The following is a 20399-nucleotide window of genomic DNA, read 5'->3' on the forward strand; positions in this document are numbered from 1 at the left end:
CCTTATATACAACTACAAATAAATAACTTGGATTAATGACTTTGATAACATTGTATTAGACATACTATATCTGCCAAACAAAATCTTTTTCAATCTTGGATTGGATTGTTTTTCTAAATGTTTGATGTATTTTTTCAATTTGTTGACTGGCTAATGCTAAAATTTTGTACAATTCATCTTCTGAAAAAGTCCCAATACTATCACTATATAGTAAATTGCTTGATTTACCATTTTTAATGGCATAAACAACAACATGTGAACTTTTAGAAGTTTTCAACTGGGCTTTTGAGGGACTAATGATTATTTCACCATTTTCTAAAATTGCAAAATGTTCACTAGCAAATGAAACATTCAATCCTATGTTTGCATCAATTAATGCTAAATATGCAGAATTCACAAGAGCTGATAATTCTTTTGAAGTATATTCAACATCTTCACCGGCTTCTAATATTTGTGTCGTTATTTGGATAAGTTGTCTTGGATATAAATGTCCTATGATGACCTGTGTCAATATTGATCTTAGCTTATCCTCCAATAGTTTTTCTCTTGTATTTGAAATACCAACACCTGCTCTCACAATCACTTCTAATGCTGCTGTTGTTGGTAATTCTTGTCTAGGTTTTGGTTCTATAGGACCCGAGATGGATGTTATCACTCTGGTTTCACCAGCAGAGACAGTAGCAGATCCATCTACTCTGCTAAGGATTGTAGTTTCAGCTTCAATGCTCATCTTTAATACAGTAAAATGTACTATATCGATATTACAGAAGCTCTCTATAATAGAAATTTGATGCCTACAATTTTTTTTTTTGCCTATACAGAGGTCCGACTTTCAAGTCCTCGGAACTCAACGGAATCTTGTCTTGCGCTTGACGTGGAGTTGGAAAGATTTGATCGAAGATTGATTTCTCTGATCAAGATTGTATTGATAAAATGATACCAGTGAAATAATATGACTGGAAAGGAACATGATGATCACTTAAGACAGGGTATCAAGGTTTCACCAGTGACTTCAGCGCTAGCTGGCTCAATTTCTGGGTTGGTTGCAAGGTGAGTACGCTGGTCAAAAACACATTGAAAGCTTATTAACAAATTTATAGAATGTTTACAGCACCATTGGATGTTGTTAAGATACGGCTTCAATTGCAAGTTAGTGGCGATAAATACGATGGGATACTACAGACCATGAAACTTATAGCAAAAGAGGAGGGTGTTTTGGCGTTGTGGAAGGGAAATGTCCCAGCAGCTGTGATGTATGTTTTATATGGTGCTGCTCAGTTTTCAAGTTATACGGTCTATAATAATTGGCTTACTGATTTTGAACAGCAGTATAAGTTGAGGATAGGTCCTGCTAGTCATTCTTTTATATTGGGTTCTGCTGCTGGTTGTACCAGTACTTTGATTTCATATCCATTTGATCTATTAAGAACAAGATTTGCCAGTGAGCCAACATTTAGTAAATTAAGCTCAACTTTGAGAAGCATACATCATCATGAAGGGCCATCAGCATTTTTCAAGGGTGTCAATACAGCCATGTTATCAATTTCCTTATATACTGGATTAATGTTTTGGTCTTATGAAGTTTCTCGTTCGATTTCATCAAAAATTAACATTTACCAACCAGTTGTGGAGCCTGTCTGTGGATTTGCAGCTGGTGTTTTTGCTAAAAGTATTGTGTTCCCACTAGATCTTATTAGAAGAAGGTTACAAGTGAACAGATCAAGAAATAAAAATTTCATAATCACAGCATTAAACGTTGTTAAAGTTGAAGGGTTGAGAGGATTATATAAAGGTTTTTTTGTCTCCATAATAAAGAATGCTCCAACTACGGCTATTTCTATATGGACTTATGAGCATGTGTTGAGGTTGTATAAGGAGGAGGTTATTTCATGATTGATTATTGAATGATTTTCATCACCATCTGGAACACCAGTTCAATTGTCGTATCATTTTTTGAAAAATGTACCAAACAGAGAATTCTCTCTTTGCCTCTAGATTTCTTACGCCCAAGAGCTGAACTATATTTCGAATTATCTAGAGTATCTGCAATATTCATTTACTAAATTGGGGCGAACTCATTGAGCCTTGGTACTTCATCATTTCTTTTTGTATCTATGATACTCCAATCATACCATCTCCAATCCTCATCCTTCATTATTCTGTTCACTTTAGGTAAAAAGAATGCTTTTTACCTTCAAGTCTTGGATCTTTGTTCTGATAGTTTTCGGAAAGTTGGTTAGTTTTTTTCATCAACACGAAACTCTTGAGATCTATTGTGTCAACCGAATCGGGAAAATACCATATTAAATCAAGAAATCTAAACCAAGTTGAATGTTCAAAACGCTTCAAGTTATTCAAAGTTTAGATCTTGCCTCAAATAAGAAATGTGTATATAAAGAGATGTTGATCTGTATTGTTTCGAATATGTTTTATTATTGATTCATCATCAATCAATCAACTACATTCGCTGATCTTATAACAATGCAACCATCAACTATTACTTCATCTGCTGCTCCACAAGAAAACACTGACAACCAAGACAAATTCGTCTGGGGTGGTACTGGTCCAGGTGCTATCTGGTTCACTTGTACCATTGCTTAAGCTGCTGGTTATATCCGTGATTAAGATAAAAGATATTGGCTTTTAATCAAATCTATTTAAATTTCGTTCTATGTTAATGCTGGTGAAAATATTCTTTTGCTGGTTCTGATTTCTGGTTCTTTTAACTATAGCAATATGTTTTCCTTAATTATTAAATGTATGCTTTAACAATATTAACAACTAGAATTGTAGTAACTCAGTCTTGTACAGCATGCTTAAAATTGGTCCAAAGTTACATAATGAACTAATTAATTCATTGAGCTGTGCCCATAATGCCTGCCACATTTGACTATACCTCATGATATACACCAATTATTGTAACTAGCTGTAGGGTTAATACTCACAATCGCTTGTTAGAAATAGGATTATTGTGCACTGAAGTCTTGAGAAATGTAGTTGGTGAGTAATGATATCTGCTAAATCGTACACTCATTAATTGAAGTCATGAATCAACAGCAACTTCAACAACGATATTATCGAACCAATGGTAACTAAAGGGAAAGCCGAAGTGGCTTCTTTGAAACCACGTAAAAGTGTAATGGATTCCAACTTTCTATAAACCCACAGTTTTCGCGTCAACGTCCTCAAGCTTTCTTGTATCTGCCAATTTCCAATTAAGGGCCGGCTTTCCATTTTAAGTGATATAACCGAACCTCGCAGATAGCTCAATCATCAAATTGTGGAGTTTATCAAGACCTTTTGGACTATATAAACTACACAACTCCCTAAACCTTTCACACCACCTTTCCATTAATCAATTCCTTCTGTACTGAATATTGAGACAATATGGCATCGCTACATCCTGGTGAACAGGCCAAGGAACAGCTAATGACAGAGTTCCAACCTGTTACTACCCCTGTTAAAAAGAGGAAGCTAAACATCTACAAAAAGATCTTAGCATCAATTGTACTCGGTGGTTTGTTTATTTATCAAGCTTCAAACCATATCAAATCATGCTCTCAAACTGATAACACCATCTACGATGAAACTACACCAGTTGTTGCTGTTCGTCCACCAAATTACAATTCTGATTTCAATAGTGCTTTTAAAAACTACTTCGATGAAGAGTTTAGAAACAAATCAATTGCAAAGTTAGCAGGTGCTGTTAGAATCGAAACTGAATCATATGACAATGGTCAAAGTCCAGTGGATGATATAACCAATTGGATCAAATTCTATAAGCTTCATGATTATCTCAAGGATACTTTCCCATTGGTATATGAGACTTTAAAGGTTGAAACTGTTGATAAGATTAGTCTGCTGTATACTTGGGAGGGGTCAGACCCAGATTTGAAGCCATTGTTATTAACTGCTCATCAAGATGTTGTTCCTGTTGAACCAAAGACAAAGAACTTATGGACTCATGATCCATATGGTGGGGTTTTCGATGGTGAATACCTTTGGGGACGTGGATCTTCAGATTGTAAAAATTTGTTGATTGGTACTTTGGAAGCAGTTGAACAATTAATTAAAGATGGATTTAAACCAACAAGATCAATCATTTTGGGATTTGGTAATGATGAAGAGAGTACTGGATTTGGTGCTAGTGCATTAAATAGAACGATCACAGAAAGATATGGTTCTGACTCGATATTTGCTATTGTTGATGAGGGTACCGGTGTAATAAATTATGATGACCAATATATTGCCATCCCATCAACTGCTGAAAAAGGACATTTGAATGTGTTTATCGAACTAACAACTCCGGGAGGCCATTCATCTGTTCCACCTGATCATACTTCGATCGGTATCATTTCAAGATTGGTTGCACTACTGGAAGACCACCCATTTGACCCAATTTTGAGTGCAAAGAATCCACTATCTCAATTTTTGAAAACTGTAACTAAAGATTCCAAAAATGTACCTGATTCTTTGAAAAAAGACATTCAAAACTTGGATAAAGACAAAAGTGCAAATGAAAGGGTTATTGAATACTTGTCTAAAGAACCATCTACAAATTATGCAATTCGTACGAGTCAGGCCATTGACATTATTCATGGTGGTGTAAAGTCAAATGCTTTGCCCGAATATGTTACACTGTTGATAAATCACCGTATCTCTGCTGACTCAAATTCCAAAGAAACGGTTGACCATTTCCTAACTCATTTGAAAAAAATTAGCAAGCAATTTGATTTAGGTATCATTTTGGATGGCGAATTTATTATTCCCTCTACAAAGAATGGTGTCTTCAATGTTTCTGCACAAGATCCTTTAGAACCATCTCCCATCAGCCCTATAGACGGAGAAATCTGGGATGTATTTGCAGGTACTATTAAACATGTGTTTGATGACATTGTTTTGAAGGATACTAATGAAACTTTAAAGATTGCTCCATATTTAATGGTTGGTAACACGGATACTAGACGCTATTGGGGCCTGACAAGAAATATATACAGATTTCAAGCTCAATTGGCAAAAAGTGAAGACTTGACATCAGGAATCCACAGTGTGAATGAGCATATTTCTGTTGATCAACACTTACAAGTTTTAACCTTTTTGTACGAATTTATCTTGAATGTTGACAAGGTGAAAGATAACTAGGTATTTCATTAATTAGTATACGTCAATAAATACGTTCTTTGTTTGATCACAACTTCAACACGTATAGAATTTATCAACCATTTCAATCGCAGCCTCTGCCCACATTTCGCCAATAGTATTACTACTGCAAGCTGCTGCAGAGCTTGGCATATTCTCTTCTTGATCAAACCTATCAATAATTCCTGTGACAATCGGGATGTTGATAAGATATGGTAATCTTTGCAAGGCGTCAATAACCGATTCACCCTGTGAACTTTGAACACTATGTATAATATTATTTTTAACCACTCCAATGACAATGATAACTTGTAGAAAAATTGCTCGTGATCTTAGTATTTCAATAAACCGTTTGGTAGCTAACGGAAGCTGAGATAGACAGCAGATTGATTCCACATATATATTTTCTTCCTTGACATCTAGAGCTTTCAACTTGTGAACCGCACCAAAGACGAGCTTCTCACTGTCATCACAAAAATCACGGGAGTACATAATCCCTACTTTCAGCTCCAGAACCCCTTCTTGTTTGCTGGTTGATAATGTTTTCATGTTAGTCGAGAATCTGAGCTGTAAATATAATTAATTGAGAAATCACTTGAAACTAGTGCAACTTTGTAAGTTCTGCAAAACTTTATAGCCACTCGGGTACAGTAACCATTAGGAGAAGTTGGATATGTTATTCAATTTATAGAAGTTTGAGCGCAAGGTGGGCTTAACCTGGTATTTTTGACAATGGTACCTTCAACACAAGATCAGGCTATGATCGCTTATGATCCCTTTGAAATGCATACTTTATAAGAGCACTATGAATGGAGAGTAGTCATTGGCAATAGTCAAAACAAGATATAACAGTGGCCAATGATTCTAGGAACAGCATTGTTCTCCAAATAACCAATATGAAAACTTAATAAATTCTCTTTGAAAATAAAGAGATTATATAGGAGTGCCCATGCCAGATGAGTGCCCGTACCAGATTTACACGGACTGTAACCACAACAACCAAAACCGGACATATTCGCTTCTATGGCCAAGTTGGTAAGGCGCTACACTAGTAATGTAGCGATCCTCAGTTCGACTCTGAGTGGAAGCAATCATTTTTTTTCGATTTTTTTGTGCGCGTTTTGCCTTTATTTTTATACCACAGAGTGTAGTAAAGTCTTGTAATCATTCTGGTGAATGTCCGGAGCTTTTTAATGCATTTTTGATGTTGCAATTTACTTTTGTTCTCATACCTAAAAAGCGGTTGTCTAGGTGATGTTGAAGCCGGGTAAAATTCGCTAATTTTTTCCAACCCAAGGTGTATAAATTTTTTTTTCAAAGCTCTTCTTCTAGTTAACTCTTTAATATTTTTTTTTCTTCATATATCCTTCCAAGTTTTATACTATATGATGAAGTCTCGCGTTTTCTTCTAACAATTCCCCAAGGTTGAGTGACTGGCAACGGTTATTCCTTTGAATGGTGTGGTTTAAATCATATCTGGGTTTTAATGGAGATGGTGTTCGGCGCAAAATTATCTTGTTACAATTTAATTATTAGGACGCCTAAATGAGAAATTCTGACCCCTTTTCAAGTGTTATTGTAGCTTGGAAAGATTAAGATTTGGAAGGATAGAACATGTGTACCTTTTGAATACAGATTTGGTAGTATCAAATAATGTAAGATTTCGCATCGGCTGCTCTGTATGAAATTTGTTTGGATTAAAACAAGAAGCTCGCTACTATCAAAGATCTGTATTTCTCACGAGATTACATGGTGACTTACATTATCATTAGTTTATTATTAATTGATGTAAACATTGTCATTTCTATGGTACATTAAATATTCATTGATAATCTTTCCTCGATCCGCTTGATCTATAAAACCTTCACTCTTTCTTCTCTTGTAAGTCCTCAACATCCAATTGGGCTAACATCACGGATGCTCTTTTTAATTGTATGATGTTTGTTAATTGTTTAAAGAGATAAAATGGGAAACAAATAGCAGCCAAAACACCAGCAGCTGAATATGGAACACCTGAAATTGTGATGTTGTATAATGGGAAGTAATATAAGTATAAGGCAATGTAAAATAATTCATTGAATGCACAAATAGAAAACAAAACTTTTCTATTGGTATAGTACAAGTTCAACAAAAAACTTGATTCTTTATCAATATTTTTATGTGATTTCCCACCAGTTTGCAAAGTAGCATACATATGCATATAATGAGATGCCAAATCTAAGGAAACCAATAATTGAAAGATCAAAGCATAATCTGGATACAAGACACAAAGGAAACATATCAATGAAGAAGTTGTACATCTGTCCGTAACCATATCCAAGACAGCACCGAACCGACTGGTTTGGTTATAATATCTTGCAGCGTGACCATCAAGAGCATCTAGCAGACATGAAAATGCGTATATGGAGGTACAATATATTGGATGTGACTTCATCAATTGGAAAGATATGACAGCTGTTATAACTCTCAAATACCCAATGTAGTTCGGAATGTAATGGAAGATGATAGCCGTGGATGACTGACTGTTGGAACTCATGCTGGCGTGCTGAACTGATCTCTATGCTTATCCGTTGTATGTACCGTGCTTCAAGCTTTATCTTCAAGAGCTTAGGAGCAACTGATCAGTATGAGTTCGAAATAGAAAATGTATGTCTGATTCAAATTCAAAAACAGCGCTATTTTTTTTTCCATCTGCAATCAGCCGGCTCACGCCAAAAAAAGAGGTTTCGCGAAAAATCAAGCATTACCCTATTCCTATTCCGTACCTGAATTATAATATCATAATTATAATAAGAGTGCTAGCAATTTGATTGATTGAATGAATACTTGTTAGAGCAAAAAGCTCCAAAGGCGTTCACAAGTGTTCCTAAGTTTCTGTTGGTTATATCATGTTTTGGCATTATTGGGCCGGGTTGATATGAGACTGTCATTTTTATGCGCCAACATCCCGTGTCAGTAACGACATATAAATTTTTTCTTCAGTAAAGATCAGATTTGTAGAAAAGAATCATAAGCTCAAAATTCTCTTGTCCAGTGTATCATGGCTTCTGTCTCTGCTGAAATTCCGTTACAGGTAGTCTTGTCCCTATTGGATGCTCCTCAACCAGCAACCTTGTCCTATGTTTTGAAATCATTATACCTTTCCAAATATACAATCACTAAGGCATCAAAAGCAGATATCAATCATTTGATTGCCAAAATCAACAATTTATTGAACTCCAAGGATAACTTCAAAAAATGGTATGGCTCTCATGTTGTTCAAGTTATTGGCTTGAACCCTGTCATTTTAACAAATGGTGGCTCTACCTTCATTGTTGGTTTGTTGAAAACAATTAATGATACTAGTGTTCCAGCTGTTACTTTCAAAAACGCTGCTTTGGCCTTAGATCAATTGATCAGTGGTATTAGAGGAAAACCAGTACTAACCAGAGAGCTTCTAACTCCAAATTTACCGAATATCATCTCATCATTATTGGATAATTTGAACAGAGATATCTATGTTGTTTTACCAATTTTGAAAAACTTATTGTTGAAGAACACAACAACATTTAAACCTTTTGTTAAAAAATTTGAAACAAAGTTGGTTGACCTGTTATTGAAAAATTTCAATAGCTTCAACAAACAATTGAAAAAAGACATTTGTCAATCATATGCCTACTTAAATTTAGTCAAACCAACTCAAAACACCAATCAAGGTGGTCAAAATGTTCAAGCATTACCAGATGATCAATGGAGAGCTAAGATTTTCAAGCTCTTGGGTGAGTTGAAATCAGTTATTGTCATTTACGACGACCTTGTTGAATTGAAAAATGAGAAAGATTCTGCTGAATTGTTAAATCAATTGCCAAATTCTGATGCCAAAGATTTCATTTTCCCATTTTTGAAAGTTGATCTTAGTGAACCAATTTCAATAATTCAAATTTCTCAAAGAATTGAAGTTTTGACTCAATTAATTATTGCATTCTTAACTTCACCAACTCCTTTCCCATTAAGAATCCCACTCGGTTTAATTATTCAAAGCTCTGAACTACTATTGGGTATCTCACCAAATTACATCCCATTGAAAAAAGAGTTGGGCAGAAATGAAGACTTGAAAAAAATCATTGTTAATGACATTTCCAAAACTCAAGCTCATGGTGCTTTTATTTTGTATCATATCACTAAGCACTACAAAAAATTAGTTTTACCACATTTATCTTCAGTTTTATCAAGTTTGGAAGTTGCTATTCCTATTAAGAATGATAAGGGTTCAAAAGTCATCAAAATTAATGATGATTCATGTTTAGCTATCGAATCAGAATTGATAACCATAATTAAAACTACTTTAGAAATTTTGAAATTATTCCAAGGATTGACTGATCTTGATTTGATCAATAAGTTAATTGATGTTTCAATCTTGTTTTTACAAAAGAGAACTCCATTAGATGGATTACTTGATAAGCAGGAAGTAAAGAAATCTCAACAACAGCAACAAGGTCAAAAGAACAAGAAGAAGGGGAAAAGCAAAGATTCAACACCATTAGCTGATATACTATCACATGCTGAATTATTTGAAGTTGAACCTCCTAAAGAAACCATTTCCATAATACTATCATTTTTCGAAGTTGTTATCAAGAGAATTCCAACCTTGTCTCCAAACTATAGAATCAAAATTGTTAAATATGTCATTTCTACTGCTGTCAAGGAAAGCTCTACCAAATCTCATGTCTTGGATAGAACTAAAAAGTTATTGGAAGCTGTTGTTTTGTATCCAAGTAATGGTGAAATCTATTCCATTTTACCAATTGCAAAAAGACTATTATCAAATAATGAAGTTTTGAGCTTGTTGACTAATCCAAGATTCCCGCCTCTAGAAACCAAATTTAAACCTCAACTTCAAAACAGTGCTATTGAAGACGATGTTGAGGATGAAGAGGAAGAAACTCAAGAACTATCAAATGTACCAGAAGTTGAAGAAAAACCAATTGAAATTGGGGAAGTTGTTGAACAAAACATTAAAGCTCGTGAAGTTCCAATCCCGGAACAACCGTCAATAGTCTTCAAGACTGATGAAGAAGTGAAAGAGCAAAATGTTTTAACTTTTGCAGATGACAAGCAACCAACTGAAATTGAGGATGAAAGCTCATCAAACAAGACAAGGTCATTAGAAGATGATGAAGATACACCTTCAAAACGCATCAAAATTGTAAGTGAAGGTACCAAGACCGTTCAAATCCCAGCCGATAAAATAGGTCAAGAGGAAGATAGTGACTCTGATTTTGAAATCCCAAACATTGAAGTCGATAGTGATGAGGAAGATGAATAGAAGTTGTACTCATTTTTGTTTTAATTGTAGTTGAACCTTTTCTTATGGCAGATCATACCCAAAGCCCGTGAAAATCGTAATCTAGGTATAAATTCACCCGAAGAACAATAAAGAATCTATGCTTTCTATGTTTCAACAAATACAAATGTGCTAAAGAAAGAATATCACGCATCTTAAATGAACTGGTAAACAATGAACCTAACAGATTTGCCTTCAGAGATTCTCTGTGATATATTCAAACAGTTTGATTCATTATACACCTTCAAAGCACTTTCACAAACTTGCTCCATATTCAAACACATTTTAAGTGAACTACTTCTCGTTATCTGTGACGACGAAAACGACCTTTCCATTCAAAAACCAAGCCATTTGGAGAACCTGATCCACATAAACATTTCCAAGATTTCAATCCATAGTCTTGCTGCTTTGATGAGGAAATTTCATTATTTCATATTCAATTTTTCATGTACAAATACTTCGAGCCTACTGAATCAAATAAAGATATTGAAGATCGTGCTAAGGAACCTGCAACTATCCAAGTTATATCATACTGTTTATATCAACTCTAAGAATTTCAACATGAATCCGTTAATAAGGTTCTTATTACCGAAGCTTAATTCACCATTTACAGAGTTTTATTTTCCATTTGTGAGGAAAATTGAAGGATTTGAAGATTTAAGATTGCTGGATAATACAAACTGTTACTTCAGTCAACTTGAAGTGCTAACAATTGGAAGTTTGTCGTTTCAACTGTTCAATCTGAAAGCACCCAAGTTGAAAGTTTTCAATCATAGTAAAGTGATTTTGGATAGAACTGCATTTAATGAAAATGTAAGTACAGCTAGGATTTCATATTCGAAATTCTTGGATAATTTGATGTGTTCTAATTTGGAATGTTTAGAAGTCATAGGCGCTGTGGCTCATTCCACACTATACAAGTTCAATTCGGTCAAGATTTTAAGGATCTATGCTGATAACTCATCTGAAAGTTTTAACCTTGAAGAGTATAAGAGTCTTGAAGAGCTCGTGATTTCAAAATGCTCTAAATTACGAAGTATTGAAGGATTGCATTGCAACAGTCAAACTCTAAGATTATTGGATCTGTCTAATAACAAGAAATTTGACCAAGACATCTCAGGATTCTTCACTAATATGGAAGTGGTTAATCTTTCCAACACTTATATCCAAAAATACCCAAACCTGGAGACTAGTGACAACCATTTAATAGTTGTCAATGTTGAAGGTTGTAAAAACTTGAATATCAAGACAGCATGAATAGCTTTGCGCTTCACCTTTCAGCCAAAAAAATAACTGTAGGCATTCTTTCTGATTCGACTTTCAAATAACAGGCAATCAACCTTTACCAATACCGAACTAATTTCAAAAGTATCTAAATCTTGATGTTGGAACTTTAATTTCAAATTCTTTTTTCACGTCATGATGTCGGAACAATAAAATCATGAAAAACGTCAAATCAGATCAACACTTCCTCTAAACCAAAAAGCCATACAGAACAACGCAAACATGGGTAAAACTACAGAGGAAGGCCATCTCTTTGTGCTAGTCCATGGGTGAGTCTTATAGGCAAATGCATCCATTGCCATTGTACCCTTATAGCACGTTCACTAACACAGATCAAGACTATGGGGAGGCGCTTCGCATCTTAGAGCCATTGAAGAGACAATACACTCAACAGTGAGTGACTCCACTGAAAAGATTTGTACAATCAGACCAAAAAGCTCTGCGTTATTCAAGACTTATGACGGGATTGAGATTGTTGGACAACGGATGTTGATTGAAGTGTTGCAAGAAGTTCAACATTTGTTACACGTTGACGGAATTGCTATAACAAAGATCAGTTTTGTTGGTTACTCTCTAGGTGGATTGATATCCAGGTATATTATTGGTGAACTAGAAAAACTAAAGTTCTTTGAAACAGTGGAACCACAATACTTTACAACATTTGCTTCACCACATTTAGGTGTTTGCTTTTTCAAGCCACGTTATAGAATTCTAAACATATTGGGTACTAGCTTATTGGGACTTGTTGGAAGAGAGTTATTTATAAGCGATCAAGGCAAGATATTGGTTCAATTGAGTGAGGGTGATTATATTAAAGGGTTAGAGCGTTTCAAGAAGCGGTTCTTATTTGCCAACATCCGCCATGATAGATCTGTGAATTTTTATACCGCTTATATTACAAACAAAAACCCATTTGAGCAGCATTGGGATCAACTAGACTTGAAGTTTGATTTTGATGAAGATTTACTATCTACGTATACCGTGAGAGGAATTGACATCAAACCAAGAATTGTCAACCTTCAAAAATCAACATTTAGAGATGAAAACTATCAGCCTGAAAAACCAACCATTGGTCGAAGATTAGAATATGCAGGTGTGTTGTTGTTAGTTTGTTGTGTTTTGCCTTTTTGGATTCCGATTGTTTTCACTGCAAGTACAATAGGGTCAATTACAAGTTATTTTATAGTGAAAACTTATAAAGGACCAGATATTGATGCACTCAGGGATTTGGCAAATTCAAAAAACATTAATAAATCTGAAGGATCTGAAATCTCTGATAATGAAGAAGAGGATAATGAACCATTCCAAGAGCGCATGGAAGACGCAACTGGTGAAGCTCTTGAAAATGTAATGAATATTGGTGAGTACAGACCATCTACAGGAGGCTCAACAAAAGATAAACTATTGGATAAATCAAAGCAATTTATAAAAGATGCGCCAAAAGTGTTGATTCTCAAAACTAAAGTTGAAACCCTTTTTCAAAACATCAAAAAGTTTGTGAATCCTGATGTGGAGCAGTATGAAATTTTCCAAAAGACTGAGGCTCTACCATTAGATAAAGATAGGGAATACATTCTTCAGAATTTGAACAATTTAAACTGGATCAAGTTTGCAGTTTATGTTAATGTCTTGAATGCTCATGATGGGATTATTGCTAGAAAAGGGTTAAAAAAAAGTACGGTAAAAGGTGTGGCTACAGTTTATTTCTGGGGTGAATTAATTAATAGAGAGATCAAAGGGGAACAAATTAAGTGATTTTATGGATGGTTATATTATAAGTGTTGGTGTATTTAACGGGTACAGCGGTATTATCTCCGAATTAGGAAGTCTACCCATTTGGGTTGTAAATAGGAGTGGCCGTAATAGATAAGCCTAGATAAAGCAAGAGTTTTTTTTTTAAATTATTTTGTTCTGACATAAAGTTCTTTGAAAACGGTTTTATTATCTGAGGTTTCGCCCTTATTTATTCACTATAATGATGAGTGGTGCTAAAAGACCCTTTCTGAACGAACATTCTTTGCCCAGTGGTGAAGATCAAGATGATGATTCATTTGACCTCAACAGAGATGCTGATCAACTTGGGGGATCATTTAGTGGATCCTCATCTCATTCAAATCTTAGCTTTTTATTGTCTTCTCCAAAAAAGATTCAAACAAGTATTTCAAGCTTTTATCATGACAAACTGATACCCAATATTGGGTTGGCATTTATTGTTTTATCACAGTTCTTCAATTCAATTATGGTTGTAAGTACCAAGTTATTAGAAACTGATCCAGAATTTGAAGAACCAATTCACCCTTTCCAAATCTTGTTTGTTAGAATGATAATTACATTCGGGGGATGCTTTGCATACTTGAAATATATTAGAAAAGAACCAGAGATCTTTGGACCAAAAGAGATCAGATGGTTACTAGTGCTGAGAGGAGTTGTGGGGTTTGTTGGTGTTTTTTCCATGTATTATTCATTGATGTATTTGTCAGTATCAGATGCAGTTGTTATAACTTTCTTAGTACCATCTGTTACAGGATTTCTAGCGTGGGCCATTTTAAGAGAAAGATGGACCTTAGTTGAAGCAATTGGTGGTCTTGTTTCATTATTAGGGGTGCTGTTAATCGCCAGACCAAGTTTTATATTTGGCACTTCATCATCATCTAGAGATCATAGTGTGGAATCATCTAACCCAGAAGAGAGATTATTAGCAACATCTGTTGCACTGTGTGGTGTTTTGGGTGCCAGTGGTGTTTACATAGTGATTAGATTCATTGGTAAAAGAGTTCATTCATTAGTTACAGTGCAGTACTTTGCTGCATTATGTGTTGTGATCAGCTTGGCTGGTATCATTGTTGTTCCTGGATTATCATTCAAGATTCCACATACTTCAAGACAATGGACCCTTTTTTTCGCATTGGGTATTAGTGGATTCTTTATGCAATTTTTATTAACTGAAGGGATACAAAGAGAAAAAGCCAGTAGGGCTTCAGCAATGCTCTACACTCAAATGCTTTATGCAATTATTTGGGAAGTCATAATCTGGCATCATTTACCAAATATTTGGAGTTGGTTGGGCATTTTCATAATCTTGGGCTCAGCATTTACTGTCATTTACTATAAACCAAAAGAGATCAAAGTTAATGATGCTGAAAACAACTACACTGCTCTTCAACGTGGTTCGTTTGATAATATTGGATCATCTGGAGATGGAGAATCACTGAGAAGAACGACCTCTAGTCGTAGTGGGATCACATTGGACGACCTTAGTGGAGATGAAGAATAGAATTTAGATAGATTTCATCAATTGTACAACAAATTTAAACAGGTTTCTTTTTATAATTTTCCATTAGTAGGGGTTGTGGCGCAAAATTCCGGAAGTAGTTATAGGTAGCGAATATGACTCAAAAAAACAAACGTTAAACTATCAATTGCGAGATATTTCCTAGTTAACCACAACTTTGCTGAAGGAATCTCCATTTACTCTACAAACCACATGAAAACACTCTCCATATTTAAAACTTGTCCAACTGAAATTTCCTGGTTCAAGACGTAGTTATGTCAAAGGTCAAGGAGTTCTACAAAAATCACATCCAAAGAGATATTGGTCTCTACTCGGTTATAGGGTCAGAGTTTTGTAACTCATGGATGCTTGTTTCTTGTAAATTACTAGAAACAAGTGATCCTGATTCACCTATACATCCTTTCCAGATTTTGTTTGTCAGAATGGTTATAACGTATGCTGCCTGTATACTATATGTTCTACTCAGAAATGTGGAAAATGCTCCTTTTGGTCCTAAAGAGGTAAGATGGGCGCTGGTATTGAGAGGATTCTTTGGATTCTTTGGAGTCATTGGTCTATACTATCCCTTAATGTATCTTTCAGTTTCAGATGTGATAGTTATTCAGTTTTTAGCACCAACAGCCACAGCATTAATAGCTTATTTGTTCTTGAGGGAATACTTTACAAAGTTGGAAGCTTTAAGTGGGTTGATCTCCTTAGGTGGTGTTTTACTAATTGCTAAACCAACTTTCCTGTTTGGAGATTCTGCAAATTCATATATTGATGATAAAGTTGAAAGCAGCGATCCAACCCAACGTCTTATTGCAATACTTGTTTCCCTAGTTGGTGTTGTGAGTGGTGCTTCTTCTTTGGTTACAATTAGACATATTGGTGATAGGGCAAACACAGTGATTATGATTTCATATTTTGCACTAATAACCGCAATATTATCATTTTTTACAATCATCTTAACCCCATCACTTAGCTTTAAGATGCCAGGAAGTGCAAGTCAATGGGGGTTACTCCTACTAATTGGAGTATCTGGATTTTTCATGCAATTTTTGATGACATTTGGGGTTCAGTACGAGAAGGCATCGAGAGCTGCATCGATAATGTATGTCCAGATAATATTTGGTATCGCCTGGGAGTTTCTAATATGGCACCATTTGCCAAATATTTTGAGTTGGTTAGGGATAATAATTATATTGAGTACATCATTTTGTGTGTTTTATTTTAAAAAGAGGGAAGATGACGATATCCCACACAGAGTTCTTGACGAAGAGGAAGATTTTGATTCTTCTGTCATTGAAAGTCATGAAGAATTCGATATTCCGATGAAAAAGCTTCATAAGGTTGATGGGTAATGTACAGAAACTTTTCTAAATGCATGTTGACTCATCTATTTACATATTAATTCAATAACTAAATTCTTCTTCTGGTGGTGGAACGTATGGTGGTGGCTTGAAAAATTCTTGATCAGCAACAACAGCTTGTTTATACGATTCCGGATTATCACAATAGTGATATAGATAATCCAACTCCAAATCATGAACTTGTCTACCTAAGATGATTAATGAATGTAGCGGTTCACCAGAATCATATTGGGCTAGTTCTTTCAAAGTAGCAGCTTTAAATGATTGAGTTGGTGATCCTAATCTTGAAATCGCAACAGCTGGTGTATTTGGAGTGTAACACTCTTCCTTTCTTTTTTCTTCAATTTCCAACAATTGTTCAGCAGCAGTTTGAATATCCATATATCTTGGTGGTTCGTAAATTAGTCTACCTCTAGCCATGTTTTCAATACTTTGTTCCTTAACTTTGATATCTAATAAAACCAAGGTGTGAAGTCCAATTCTTCTGTTTTCTAAAATTTTGTTGTAAAAACTATCAGGTCTCCAATTATCAGTAAAGAAAACTAATGAAACAGTTTGACCAAAATTGTATAATTGTAATCCACAAGCACCAACAGCATTCATGACTGATGCATTGTGAATGGCTTCAGTTTTAATACCCAATTCTCTAGCTCTAATAACTAAATCAGTATGAGTGGTAGCCCCGAAAACATCACCAACAACTAAGAAGGCAACGTCATCTTCTTGTGCATTTTCCAAGATTTGATCACTTCCACTTTCAACTAATTCTCTATCAGCTAAAATAACTTCACGACCATAAAACTCTTCTAATGATTCTTTACTTGCAGCCATTAAAATTGAGGTATAAGCTTCCAAATAGACCCTTTTACATTTTTTAACCACTTCTAAACCACGCACAGTGATATCGGTCTCATATGAGAGACCCAACCCAATTAGATATAGCATTATCTTTATCTACTTATATCAAAAGTTTTCATATTGTTGAAAGTGCCAAAATTTTAAAGAAAAAATCAAAATTCGAGCCCTCGGCCTTGCCCTCGGAATGCGGCTGGAATTTTTGTATTTATGTCTCGATTATTCAAAACAACTTTAAACACTTTGTAGTTAAAATGGAAAATAGAGAATGATATGAGTAATTCGAAACTGACTTTTCAAAGATTAGCTAGGAAAAGTATTCCCATACCCATTTTCTTGGGGATGGTTTATCTATCATGGGCATATTCTTATTACATTTGCTGGAATGAAGTTTATAAACATCACTCAAAGGCAACAGGAATTGGTTTGATAATTGGTAATATTGCCTTCATATTGTTGATATATTTCATTTGGTGTCAACTCTTGATTATGAATCCAGGTGTACAGCCGAAGATGCCAGTTTTCAAGCTCCTCGAAGACGGAGATGATGCTAGTTATAGATGGGTTCATCCACCTGAATATTTCATGTGTGATGCTCATGGGTATCCAACCTGGTGTAATAGTTGTCAAAGTATTAAAGTTGATAGAAGTCATCATTCCTCAGATTTGAATCGTTGTGTTGCTCGAATGGATCATTACTGCACTTTCCTTGGTACCACTATTGGAAAGAGGAATTATCGTCTGTTTTTACAATTTTGTTTTTGGTACCTTTGTTATTTCATATATATCGGTGTTTCTATGGCATGCTTCACCAGAAGCTATAAAATAAGGCATGGATCGGTCAATGCTAATACAATCATACTATATGTTGCTTCTTTAGGATGGATCATATTAATTTTTGCATTATTCAGCTCTCATATCTATTACATCTTCAAGAATAGAACTTCAATTGATGATATGGCTGCAAAGAGAAATAGAAGAGCAAAATCACTCAATGAAGAGTTCATCAATATTTCACACGAAGAGAAAAGATATGTTCTTAGAGTCAGTTCAATGAAGGATGGAATTTGGAATAAAGGCTTTGCAAAGAATTGGGTTGAGATCATGGGTAATAATATGATTTTCTGGATCATCCCTTGGAGATCTCCTCTCGAACACTTAGGGGATGAATCATCAAATGACTACTACTCTATTATTGGTGATTATAAAGAGGAAATTAGTGAATCTTTCAAGAAATCACTTGTAAAGAGAATTCAAGCTGATGATTATATAAGCTCGAGCTAGTGTTGGATATACCAATTCTAAATTTGGAAGGAGGCACATTTCGCACAAACAAAAAAAAATTGGAGTGTGCTAAAAGTTGTCAAAGAGATGAACAAACCACAAAAAGTCAGTATTTCGGTATTTGGGATTTCGATAATGGTGAAAAACAGATCAGCCAATCCGAATGGTGGAGTCACAGAGCAGAATATCAGTTCCGTTACTGGAGCTGAAGAAGCACAACCATTAATCCAGGACCGGAGTAATCATTCAGTATTGTATCAAGCTATCAATGAGGTGCCTGAGGATTACGAGATTGAACCTCCAAAGAAAATGAAAAACAGGTATAGACTACAAATATACTTTGTCTCATTGATCATAACGTTTATCGGGTGTTTTTCAATCATAAACTTATTGATGCTATTGTCAAGAGCTGAAGAATTTGTGAATCAATCTGTGGAGATGGATATCAAAACTGTTGAATTAGAAAGCATCTCAACAAGCGGTATACATTTGAGAGTTGAAGGTCTAAACGTTATGGATTATAATGGAATTGAAAACTCTTATTTCCAGAATTTGTTCAAGATTGGAGGTGGAATTTTCAATACGGCAACAATTGATTTAAATACAGTCAATTTGACTACAAAAGTGGATGATAAGTTGATAAACATTGGTTATGTTGATATTCCACAATTTGATTTGAATATAAAAAATGGAGAATCCACTAATTTGAATTTGAAGGTTTCAATCAAACCAAACACAAAAGAGATACTGGGATTATTGAAATCTTTGCTAAATAATCCTGATCAGATATTCAGAGTTCATGGACTGTCCACGGTCAAAATTCATTTGGGCTCAATACCAATAGGTAATTTCAGTATAAACTTTGACCAAGATGTTATCGGAAGCAAGTATGTCAATTTCAACGAACGTGACTTTAAGGTGAATGATGTGACTTTTGATGATAATGATGGTAAAGGTTACAATATCTCTTTTACAGTTAGTGTACCCAATCCTGTAAAGTACAAGCTGTTTGGATTTGATATACCATCCTTGGATTGGGAAATTTTGGTTAAAGATTGCTACGACAAGCCTACTATAAATTTGATGGATGGTCCAATCACTTCTCAAAAATTTAAATTATCACCACTGGATCAATTGCTAAGTGTCAATATGACAACTTCAATCGACCATCTCAACTCAAGATTAACTGAAAAATGCTCTTTTGGAAATGATGGTACCCCAATGAGTTTTCTAATTGATGAATTTGTGAATAATAAGAGTTTGCCTGTAATGGTTAAAAATTCAAAAGGCTCAAAGGACTTTCCTGGGTTCATTAATGAATTTTTGAAAACATTTGAATTCAATATAGATTATTTGTCAAATTTCCAAACTTCCCACTTGATTCATAACGTTTCATTAGATAACTTGAATTTTCAATTTCAAAATGGAGATACCAATAAACCAGTTATCAATGGGGATATCAACATCTACATCAAGCCTCCATATAAAATACAGAGCTTTGGAATCAGTAAAATAAAAGGAGTTCCCAGCTTGTATCATCAAGGTTTGGAATTTGGGAAAATTAACTTGAATGAATGGCATGATTGCACAAATGTTGAGATGGATGATTTATTATTTGTTAAATTTACTTTGAATCAAGAAGAGTTAGAAATTACAAATAGAAGAGTTTTTGGGCAAGTTATAAATGAGGTTATAGGTAAAGGTTCCAGTAAAGTGTTTATTGATGCTATACTAGATTGTTTGGTTAGTACATTGTTAGGTGAATTTGAAGTTGAGAAGATACATGCATCAAGTGAATCAGATATAACAAGGGGTTTCATTTTAAAGGGTTTTGGTTTATTATAGTGTAATTAGGAGTTTATATTTATTT

The 20399-nt window shown here is 34.8% G+C and overlaps 12 protein-coding genes and 1 non-coding gene across 13 annotated transcripts; 10 read left to right on the forward strand and 3 right to left on the reverse strand.

Moving 5' to 3' along the window:
• Positions 1 to 64: 64 nt before the first annotated feature.
• RRP46 (exosome non-catalytic core subunit RRP46) lies at positions 65 to 730 on the reverse strand (the record flags this gene model as incomplete). The annotated part of the gene is made up of 1 exon (XM_019185007.1): positions 65 to 730. One exon carries the CDS (start codon positions 728 to 730, stop codon positions 65 to 67), a length of 666 nt encoding a protein of 221 aa, XP_019037154.1.
• A 222-nt stretch (positions 731 to 952) lies between these two features.
• TPC1 (thiamine transporter TPC1) lies at positions 953 to 1893 on the forward strand (the record flags this gene model as incomplete). Its single annotated transcript, XM_019182231.1, has 2 exons — positions 953 to 1050; positions 1101 to 1893. The coding sequence occupies 2 exons, from the start codon at positions 953 to 955 to the stop codon at positions 1891 to 1893; spliced, it is 891 nt and encodes a 296-aa protein (XP_019037155.1).
• A 1536-nt stretch (positions 1894 to 3429) lies between these two features.
• On the forward strand, positions 3430 to 5607 carry WICANDRAFT_56460 (M20 family metallopeptidase; the record flags this gene model as incomplete). Its single annotated transcript, XM_019182782.1, has 1 exon — positions 3430 to 5607. The coding sequence occupies one exon, from the start codon at positions 3430 to 3432 to the stop codon at positions 5140 to 5142; it is 1713 nt and encodes a 570-aa protein (XP_019037156.1). The 3' UTR covers positions 5143 to 5607.
• Positions 5608 to 6156: 549 nt separating this feature from the next.
• WICANDRAFT_t102 lies at positions 6157 to 6229 on the forward strand. The gene has a single exon. It is a non-coding gene; the product is annotated as a tRNA-Thr (tRNA).
• A 774-nt stretch (positions 6230 to 7003) lies between these two features.
• Positions 7004 to 7675, reverse strand: PIS1 (CDP-diacylglycerol--inositol 3-phosphatidyltransferase; the record flags this gene model as incomplete). Its single annotated transcript, XM_019182161.1, has 1 exon — positions 7004 to 7675. The coding sequence occupies one exon, from the start codon at positions 7673 to 7675 to the stop codon at positions 7004 to 7006; it is 672 nt and encodes a 223-aa protein (XP_019037157.1).
• A 504-nt stretch (positions 7676 to 8179) lies between these two features.
• RIX1 (Rix1p) lies at positions 8180 to 10444 on the forward strand (the record flags this gene model as incomplete). The annotated part of the gene is made up of 1 exon (XM_019185008.1): positions 8180 to 10444. The coding sequence occupies one exon, from the start codon at positions 8180 to 8182 to the stop codon at positions 10442 to 10444; it is 2265 nt and encodes a 754-aa protein (XP_019037158.1).
• A 579-nt stretch (positions 10445 to 11023) lies between these two features.
• Positions 11024 to 11719, forward strand: WICANDRAFT_64102 (uncharacterized protein; the record flags this gene model as incomplete). Its single annotated transcript, XM_019183671.1, has 1 exon — positions 11024 to 11719. The coding sequence occupies one exon, from the start codon at positions 11024 to 11026 to the stop codon at positions 11717 to 11719; it is 696 nt and encodes a 231-aa protein (XP_019037159.1).
• Positions 11720 to 11968: 249 nt separating this feature from the next.
• WICANDRAFT_34343 (lipase ROG1 family protein) lies at positions 11969 to 13501 on the forward strand (the record flags this gene model as incomplete). The annotated part of the gene is made up of 3 exons (XM_019182174.1): positions 11969 to 12015; positions 12085 to 13093; positions 13262 to 13501. The coding sequence occupies 3 exons, from the start codon at positions 11969 to 11971 to the stop codon at positions 13499 to 13501; spliced, it is 1296 nt and encodes a 431-aa protein (XP_019037160.1).
• Positions 13502 to 13877: 376 nt separating this feature from the next.
• On the forward strand, positions 13878 to 14867 carry WICANDRAFT_15785 (DMT family transporter; the record flags this gene model as incomplete). The annotated part of the gene is made up of 1 exon (XM_019180660.1): positions 13878 to 14867. A coding segment is annotated over one exon (990 nt), but the record flags the coding sequence as incomplete, so codon positions are not given.
• A 425-nt stretch (positions 14868 to 15292) lies between these two features.
• Positions 15293 to 16381, forward strand: WICANDRAFT_80120 (DMT family transporter; the record flags this gene model as incomplete). The annotated part of the gene is made up of 1 exon (XM_019185009.1): positions 15293 to 16381. The coding sequence occupies one exon, from the start codon at positions 15293 to 15295 to the stop codon at positions 16379 to 16381; it is 1089 nt and encodes a 362-aa protein (XP_019037162.1).
• Positions 16382 to 16432: 51 nt separating this feature from the next.
• Positions 16433 to 17335, reverse strand: DPH5 (diphthine synthase; the record flags this gene model as incomplete). Its single annotated transcript, XM_019182155.1, has 1 exon — positions 16433 to 17335. One exon carries the CDS (start codon positions 17333 to 17335, stop codon positions 16433 to 16435), a length of 903 nt encoding a protein of 300 aa, XP_019037163.1.
• Positions 17336 to 17518: 183 nt separating this feature from the next.
• On the forward strand, positions 17519 to 18529 carry WICANDRAFT_34750 (uncharacterized protein; the record flags this gene model as incomplete). Its single annotated transcript, XM_019182227.1, has 1 exon — positions 17519 to 18529. One exon carries the CDS (start codon positions 17519 to 17521, stop codon positions 18527 to 18529), a length of 1011 nt encoding a protein of 336 aa, XP_019037164.1.
• A 135-nt stretch (positions 18530 to 18664) lies between these two features.
• On the forward strand, positions 18665 to 20374 carry TAG1 (Tag1p; the record flags this gene model as incomplete). Its single annotated transcript, XM_019185010.1, has 1 exon — positions 18665 to 20374. The coding sequence occupies one exon, from the start codon at positions 18665 to 18667 to the stop codon at positions 20372 to 20374; it is 1710 nt and encodes a 569-aa protein (XP_019037165.1).
• Positions 20375 to 20399: the final 25 nt, after the last annotated feature.

Source organism: Wickerhamomyces anomalus (genome assembly GCF_001661255.1).
Source record: "Wickerhamomyces anomalus NRRL Y-366-8 unplaced genomic scaffold WICANscaffold_5, whole genome shotgun sequence".
Taxonomy (NCBI): Eukaryota; Fungi; Ascomycota; class Saccharomycetes; order Phaffomycetales; family Wickerhamomycetaceae; genus Hansenula; species Hansenula anomala.